Source organism: Pyxicephalus adspersus, chromosome 4 (assembly GCF_032062135.1).
Source record: "Pyxicephalus adspersus chromosome 4, UCB_Pads_2.0, whole genome shotgun sequence".
Lineage (NCBI taxonomy): Eukaryota > Metazoa > Chordata > Amphibia > Anura > Pyxicephalidae > Pyxicephalus > Pyxicephalus adspersus.
The window spans coordinates 152,244,753-152,254,211 of NC_092861.1; the positions used below are offsets into that span (position 1 = coordinate 152,244,753).

At 39.9% G+C, this 9,459-nt stretch overlaps 1 protein-coding gene across 1 annotated transcript in view; it reads right to left on the minus strand.

Annotated features, from left to right (window-relative positions):
* Positions 1 to 9,459, minus strand: part of GLP1R (glucagon like peptide 1 receptor) — a 175,096-nt gene that overhangs the window by 9,383 nt on the left and 156,254 nt on the right. Inside the window, exon 11 of the mRNA XM_072410312.1 lies at positions 1,630 to 1,783. Coding sequence (XP_072266413.1) covers positions 1,630 to 1,783 — 154 coding nt within the window. The remainder of the gene's footprint in view (positions 1 to 1,629; positions 1,784 to 9,459) is intronic.

Sequence of the window (9,459 nt, forward strand, 5' to 3'; positions counted from 1 at the left end):
TTTCTTTGCATTGCTTTTTGCTTTTATTGTTGTATGCCCCCACTGGGGGGATTTACCCCCTATATCTGCCATGGTGACCATTGTCACTAAAATATAAAACGGGAATCCCAACACTTGTCATCAATCGGCAATAGGTGAGGGAAAATCATCCAATGGGGACACATTGGTTCCAGTTCAAAGAACAACTCTATGGGATGAAAATTTCCCTAATTGTGGAAAGATTTCTCCTCATTGCCTGTCTTTAGAAAAGAAGTGAAATCTTAATAACCGGGAAGAAAAAATCCACTGGACAAAAACTTAAAACAAAATTCTGTCACTTGTTGATCCGGTGTTCTGTTTGGTCAGCAAGCCAGTGGTTAAAGTACACAATGGGTAGTATTCCTACTGGCTGGTGGTTTTAGGGGAGGTTCATAATATAACTCACCCATGACCACCACCATCCAATGAGAATGATGCCCACTGTGCACATTATGAACTGACTCCCACACAATTTTTGCCTTTCCAACTGCTTTGAGGTTCACCCAGCTGTGTTCACTCTACTAAGCTACTCTACTCACAATACTAAATAATGTGCAAATGGGAAGAAATTAGAATTGGGATTTTATTTGCATGTGACTGGATGTTCAAAGTGATCACAGCTTCTTCTATGCATACCGCATAGTAAGGAGCCTCAAGTATACTAAATATATTTGTTGCCAATACTGGTGACATTGTGGCTACAATTATCACCTTAAAAAGTAGCAATCCTGGGGTTTGGAACAAATACCACCGACGTGCACTGTTGCGCCCTCCCATGGCAAACGCTTCTTGGCAAATAATATTTTACCAATTAGACTAAATAACAGGGATGGCCAAATTTGTACAAATTTGTTTGATCCATTGAACATTTGCCCACGATTCAATGCATTTCAACTTTGGCTGCAATAAAATAGTTACATAAAAGGTTTAAATAATTGGAATTGCAGCAGAATCAATTGGATGGGGTCAGTATATAGGGGGACGGACCCCAGCAAAGTCTGACAGATTAATGTACAAATGGAATAAGAAAATTTAGTAAAATTATGGTGGAATCAGGACTGTAAACCCCAAAGACACGTATGATATAAATGTGAGACTACATGCAGTCAATTAAATCTGTAGAATCTGATCACTTTCATTTAGATTTGGGTTGAATAAAGTTGTACAATTATTCCACTAGGAATAAATTCAAATGATTCACTTAAATTTGACCATGAATGTCCCACTCCCATCACACTACTTACACAGTAGAATTTGGGCCATCTTTCTAAGCTATGGGCAATGGGATAAAGGGGCCTTCTGATTGGCCAACATTATTACCATATTCCGAATGGGCATTTTCACATGTAAACTTGGAAAAAAAGCCCAATTTCTCCAAATGTTGAATTTTCCATAGCAGATTTTAATTGATTTGAGTTAAATTTCACCAAGATGAATATTCAACGTTTATCTCTAGTCAACAGTGGAAGTGGAAATCTAAAAGCAGCAATACTCCCAATTAAGTAGCTGGAAAATGGCCTAATTAATATGCATATAATACCATTTTCCTGAAAAATAACCCCTTAATCAAAAGGGCCCTATGGGATCATTATGTTTGTAATAGGATGGAACCACACCAATCAGTACCTGGAACGAGCTGAAGGAGAGTTCAAACAAAAGCTTGATGTAGCGCACAGATCCCTTGGCGTGTTCATCGGTAATAAAAGCAAAAATGATTTCATGCGTCCCCAGTAGAGGAATCAGCGTCAGAGTGGATTTTGCAAGTCTGCAAATAGATTGATAAAGGATATTGATTAATGATGCAGAATAATTGTTACAGATATTGATACAGATATGCTGATTCATCTGAATGAGTAAAGTGAACGATCATTTGAGATGCAGAATATAAAAGAAACATATTCCTAATATTCACCAATCATAACTGCCTGCACTCCTGAATGTTCTGTGAACACCGGATCATTGTACCAATCAATATGACCAGATGTATGAGCATTCCCCACCAAATTATGGAGTTCAGGTGTTTCCGATAAAGGGTACTGGTATTACTACAATATACAAAGTTGGTATTGAATTGTGCCCCGAGGTACAAAGCCAGCTCCATAAAGACATGGGGTCACCAGTTTGGTGTCTAGCAACTATAATTTAAGCCAGGTGTTCTCATCCAACATCAGTACCTGACCTCACAAATGCGAGAAATCCCAGAGACACTATCCAAAATGTTGTGGAAAACCTTCCTAGAAGAGTGGAGAGTGTTAAAGGGAGGCAACTCCATGTTAATGGAGTGGAATGGGACCTCTAACATTTTAATGGAATGGTACCTCCAACACATTAATGGAGTGAAATGGGACTTTCCACATAATAATGAAGTGTAATGTGTCATCCAAAATATAAATGGAGTGAAATGGAACCTCCAACATATCAATGGAGAGGAATAGAACTTCCAACATGTAAATTAAGTGTAATGGGAGCTCTAAGATATTAGTAGAGTGGAATGGGACCTCTAACATATTTTTGGGGTAGAATAGGACCTCCAACATATTAATGAAGTGGAGTGGGACCTCCAACAAGTTAATGGAGAGGAATGGGACCTCCAACATATTAACAAAGTGGAATGGGACCTCCAAAATATTAATGGAGAGGAATTGGACCTCCAACATATTAATAGAGTGGAATGGGACCTCCAAGATATTATTGGAGTGGAATGGGACCCCTAACATAATAATGGAATGTAATTGGACCTCTAACATAATAATAAAGTGGAATAGTACCTAAAACACATTAATGGAGTGGATGGGACCTCCAACATATTATTGTAGTGGAATGGGACCCTAAACATATTAATGGAGCGGGACCTCCAACATAATAATGGAATACAATGGTACCTCCAACAAGCTCATACTCTGTAGGTGTGACGGTCAGGTGTCCACAGGTTTTTGAATAGATATTTTTTTCTGAATGGCCATTTCTTTTAACAGAGATAAAATAACTTCCCAACCTAAAGCTGTTCTCCTGTAAGACCTGACTCAGGATTTCATTATGTGTTTTATGTACACATTTCTTTCATTCCTGCAGTAATTTTCATTTCAATTACCAACACAATCTGTTAACATGTTACGTCAATGCTTTTGGTGCCACCACCAAGAAACGCAGTAAATGCATCCTCAAGGCTACAGCCGTGAAGGTTATAATAATGGATTGGAATTGGACCTCTAACATATTAATAGAGTGGAATGGTACCTCCAACACAATAACGGAGTGTAATGGGACTTTCAACAAAATAATGAAGTGTAATGTGTCATCCAAAATATTAATGGAGTGAAATGGAACCTCCAACATATCAATGGAGAGGAATGGAACTTCAAACATGTAAATGAGGTTTAATGGGACCTCTAACATATTATTGGGGTAGAATAGGACCTCCAACATAATAATGAAGTGGAGTGGGACCTCCAACAAATAATCGAGAGGAATGGGACCTCCAACATAATAATGAAGTGGAATGGGACCTCCAAAAAATAATAGAGAGGAATGGGACCTCCAAAATATTAATGGAGAGGAATGGGACCTCCAACATATTAATGGAGGGGACCTCCAACAAATAATCGAGAGGAATGGGACTTCCAACATAATAATGAAGTGGAATGGGACCTCCAAAATATTAATGGAGAGGAATGGGACCTCCAACATATTCATGAAGTGGAGTGGGACCTCCAACAAATAATAGAGAGGAATGGGACCTCCAACATATTAACGAAGTGGAATGGGACTTCCAAAATATTAATGGAGAGGAATGGGACCTCCAACATATTAATGGAGTGGAATGCGACCTCCAAGATATTATTGGAGTGGAATGGGACCCCTAACATAATAATGGAATGTAATAGGACCTCTAACATAATAATAGGAATGGGACCCCTAACATAATAATGGAATGTAATAGGACCTCTAACATAATAATATAGTGGAATGGTACCTAAAACACATTAATAGAGTGGATGTGACCTCCAACATATTATTGAAGTGGAATGGGATCTCCAACATAATAATGGAGAGGAACGGGACCTCCAACATATTAATGGAGAGGAATGGGACCTCCAACATAGTACTGTAGTCGAATGGGACCTTAAACATATTAATGGAGTGGGACCTCCACCATATTAATGGAGTGGGACCTCCACAATATTAATGGAATACAATGGTACCTCCAACAAACTCATACTCTGTAGGTGTGACGGTCAGGTGTCCACAGGTTTTTGACTGTATAGTTTTTTCTCAATGGCCATTTCTTTTAACAGAAACAAAATAACTTCCCAACCTTAAGCTGTTCTCGTGTAAGACCTGACTCAGGATTTCATTATGTGTTTTATGTACACATTTCTTTCATTCCTGCAGTAATCTTCATTTCAATTATCAACACAATCTGTTAACATGTTACGTCAATGCTTTTGGTGCCACCAACAAGAAACACAGTAAATGCATCCTCAAGGCTACAACCGTGAAGGTTATATTAAAATCGCACAAGTTCGTTCTTGATCCCGGAACCTCGAATAACGTATTATGGTGTTTGTGATGTTAGTTTTCTTTGAACTCGAAGAATGAATTAAAGCTGAACAAAGGGTCAAAGCTGTCATCAATCTGAAGCAATGAACTTAATAAAACAAGGCAAATGTGAGCACGTGAGCTCGGCTGTTGTGCAAGGGGGCCTACAGGAGTTCCGGTTGTATCTACAATGCTATCTGCAAGATCAAGGATGGCTTAATGTCAAGACTATTGATGATGAGATTTACAAGGAGAGAAGAAGTCTCCAGACTGATAAGACTTTTGTTTTCCAAAAATAAATATAAGTTCTTCATAACCTTCCCTTAGACAGAACTTAAAGCCAAAGTATAATCTGCCTACAAGTTGCCAGCCCTGGGTGGGTTCTTCCTCAACCCCCACCCCCAATTTCTTTTCTAACAAGATTAGAAACTAAACCCTTATTTTTTTTGTTACATACCTTATTTAGATCCAGTGATATCATCATTAATTCTCTGTGCTTGTCTATGGAATACAGAAAGAACTGCCTGCAAGGTTCTGCACATGGGCATTTGCATGTGGGGTAATGGTGTCTTATCATAGTAAGTCTCTATGACTGAAGGAACTAACATCCAAGGATTGTAAGCAGTCAGGCTGGGGAGCAAAGGGCTAGATGATGGTGGATCTCTCCCAGCCTGTATATGAGATGGAGTCTATCTGACTTGCTGCAGCCTCTAATACACACTGAGGTATCAACATTCCCCAAGCCTCTCTTGGGAGAACATGAATGAACCTGGAGAGCCATGGAATGGATCTGATCTAGGATAGAAAACATTTGCCCAATCATTGTTTTATTAAATTAAATGATTCTAGGTTTGTTGGATCACCCGGTTCTTCCGTGATAGTCTAGCTTCTCCAGTCTGGGAAAGCTTAAAAAATTCATGCCCTGTGTGAGAAGCTTACAAAGCTCAATAAAATCAGTGTAAGCAGGATCCTGCCATTAGGGTCCTCAGGATGGAGAAGGGAAAAGACAAGAGACCTTTGCTTTGTAGTGCAGGTTGGCTTTTCTGTTATAAGGTGGGAGTCCTCCGTCATTTGTAGGCCTTGAATGGAGTGTACAAGCCGCTCTATAAATAGGACAGACATGGTCAGCTGTTGTCACCATCAGGATTCCCTGCCCCGAGGAATGGCACATCATTGGAGTGCATGAAAAAAAATGTCAGCCAGGGATCAGCAGCTTTGAGATCCAGAGATGACTTTGATGTGATGACCCTCGAATACCGGCCAACGTTGTACAACACACGGACAATATCAAGACTGGGACTTCATTTTTCCACATTCTGTAAAAAAACTCTTTTTGGTTCTTTTGGTTCTTTTTAATATGTTGGAATACACAGGTGGAAAAACTCAAAATAAAGCCCATCCTAGACTACAAAGCAATGGCCACTTATATATTCCCTTCCCCATGCCATATTATTTCAGTTCTTGCTGCAATGTTTTAGTATGCTGAAAAAGAATAGGAAAGCAGATGCAGATAAGTAGCAATTCTTCATGGTTATTAAATTACATCAAAAGCCAAAACATTGCTGTCTTGATTAAAGCTGCAACCCCATTGTAATATATTTTCTTTTAAGACATAAAGAGCAATTTTCTTTTCAAAGCAAACTAACTGAATGATCACTTGATTATCTATAAGATGTATCACACACCGGCATCATATATATATCATGCATCGTGGGCTGTGATGTGACAGAGCCACTTCTTCACTTATACATTACAGAAATATAGAATAAATAATTCCAAGTAAGGAAGAATAAAAAAGAATAAATGTGAATTTACGGAACAAGCTGCAATAAAACAGACAAGATTTCATTTCAGAGGAAAGACAATAGAAACGTTGGATTACAGCCGCCGGTGTCCTTCAAAAAGTGGCACCAATCCTTCAGAATGGGATATTGTTCATTGGAAACCATCCCCCTTTGAAATGATTAGAAGTAGTGTAATTGCCTATAAAATGTTCCATTTTCAGCTCTTTCTCCTTTTTCATGTAAATAGACAGTGATTATCTTTAATATTCATATAGAAATGGAGACAAAAACCCCGCAGGAAACATTCATCTGAAGGACCTCATTTCAGGCTAAGTGCGGAATTAGTCCCAACATATATTTAATACAGCAATTCAATTTTCTGATAAGGTTCCACGTCCTCTATGATCACAGCCATCTGCTGCCAACAAAGGTAAAAACTAAAATGAATTAAGTTTTTTGGCTCAAATGTGTCACTGCCCCATTGGGAAAAAATATCAGTAACAGGGCACCCAAAGTTAATTGTTTAGCAATTATTGGCGGTTGTAGACGGCTTTTCAAAGCGTTCATAAAATCCCTGAAAATTACTACGAGGTTGTTCAGTGTTTCCTGAAATGTCTTTTAACCATCTAATCCATTCAGATCTATAGAAGAACCTGACAAATGAATCAGCTATGAAACTCTACACAAAGCTTTGCAATATAACAACAACACTTGCTGAACACAGATAAAAGTCCTATTTACTATTGTAATTCGTTTCTATCATAAGAATTCTTCTTGGTGGTTGTTTGGTGGTTTTTAGGCAGTCATACCACCTTCTGAACCACAGTGATATTATCATTATAAATAGGACCCATAGTAAACCTGGCTAGCCATGAAATGATCTGATCTGCCGACAAGCCCAATGCATAAAACCATGCAGATAGAGGCGAGGAGCTTCAGGTATTGTTCACATTAAACATCAGAATAAAGGAAAGTTTTGTTTAGGACTTGGAGGAGTGGCACAAGGCTGCATCGAATCTGATCAAAATATCACTTAATTTATCTTTAATTGAGCTAAACTACAAGACTATATTGAGATGGAAGATTTTCCAGGCTCCTCTCCATTGTGTTTTCGTTGGTTTGGATCCACAGGTTCTATGGTGAACATTTGGTGGTCTTGCCCAATAACTCCGGAATTCCCGGGGAAGTTTTTAATTTAATTTGTGCTGTTTTACATTTATCCTTACCAATTACTTCTTATTGTGCCGTGTTCAGTAAGATAGCTTTGCCTCTGCTGAAACCCTGATTGATTAGATATATTCTCATGGCTGCTTCCATTGCCCGTGCCAAAGCATAGAAATCTCGCACAGCAGTCCCATACTCCAAACTCAATCAGATCATATGTAAATGTATGATCATCAAATCCATTCCATGGTCGGAAAAGAATAGCTGGAATGAGCTGACTAAAAGGCTATGGTAGCCCAGACCTTTACAACTGTGCTAAGCGGAAAAACATCTTAGACTGTGCACTAGGATAAATCTTGGGACAGATAAGCTTCATCAGCAGAAGACCACATCAGGTTCTCCTTCTGGCGCCAAGGAACAAATAGTTGAAGCTTCAGTAGGCACAGGATCACCAAAACTAGGAAAATGTACCCTGGGTGTTAGGAAATGCTTATCGTGCCACCGCAGTATCCCACACCGCCTATTTTGTCCAGCGATATCACTTGCAGCAGCAGCAAGGAGGATAAGGAAATAGCAACATCTCCCGCTTCCCTTTAGCCGTGCAGCCTGAGATGTATTTTATTGGCATCCCCAGCATACACGGAGGCTGTGCACAGCTGAAAGGGGATTTAGGAGCAGATTAGTCCCTGGCTTCATACTGCTCTGCCATTGGCTGCTGGGGATTTATAGCCTCCCATTCACCAGTGGCTGTTGTAGCCTTGATCTGGGCTGACTTGCTGCTGGTTTATGTATTCCCTTGATTTACTGTTGCCAACTTTGCCTGTTCTGACCCTATGATTGTATGCTGCCTGCCTGTGACTCCGACTCTCTTGTGTCATGCCCTTGTGTTCCTCGTCTGGTGGACCGATTACCTGTGTATGACCCCTGCTCTGTATTCTGGATTTGCCTCTGCTAGAATCCTGGTATTGCTTTATCTTTGGGCTCCGGGTCCTCTGCCAGCCCATCCTCAGACACCATCCCTCGGGCACGGAATTCCTGTGTGCTGGGAAATGCAACCAGTCTCCCAAAGCTAAGGGGCTTGCTATAGGTGAAGAGTGGGGCGTTAGATTAGGGGGCTGGTGACTGCTGCCGGACCAGGGCCTTACAAATCTGGCCCTGGTTTTATAAATCCCAATTTTTGCACACAGATAGAAGGCCAGCCACTGGATCTGAATCCAAGAGATCACTTTGTTGTAGCATGGAAAATTCTCTCCAAGATTGTTCAAAATGACAAATATTGAAATTAAGTGATGCAATCATTTCACTATGAATAAAAAACCTCAATCTCTTATTATTTAGTTATATTTAACTAGACTCATTGTGGTACTTTGTAGAATGTTTCGTAGCTTGTTCAAGCCACTTCTTCAGCACTAAGCTTGCAGGAAAGTGACTTTGGCAAGAAACAAGTCCAGTAAGACTTTGCAACCAGGAAACCTCTTTCTGTTATCCCATCTAATATTACATTTTTGTTCCCTGCCTGCAAGCCATGTGGAGTGCAGAGAACACTTCCAGATCACACCATACTTTAGTGAGCACAGGAATGACAATATCAGTGGACCTAGTGGTTGAAGATGATGAGTTGTGGAGATGTGAAGCAATAGAGAAGCTATTGGAGGCTGTGGACATAGTGGTGGCAGCAAATATGGAGCTGTTAGTGCTGGTGGAGAGCAGTCTGTAAGGTAAGTCTACAATATTAGTCAATAATGCATTACATACCAGCAAATAAAGTAACTTAAACTATTTGTTTTTACCTGTGGTCACCCCATTCTGTATATAAAGGATATGACTCCGAAGTTCTCCTCTATGCCCCAGCTCTGCCCACCACCTCCTTTTCTATCCAGCATGGAAAATCCAAGTCTTTGCCATTTAGCCCATTTCCTGTGAGCCCAGTCTGTTCCTTACACATTGTAACATA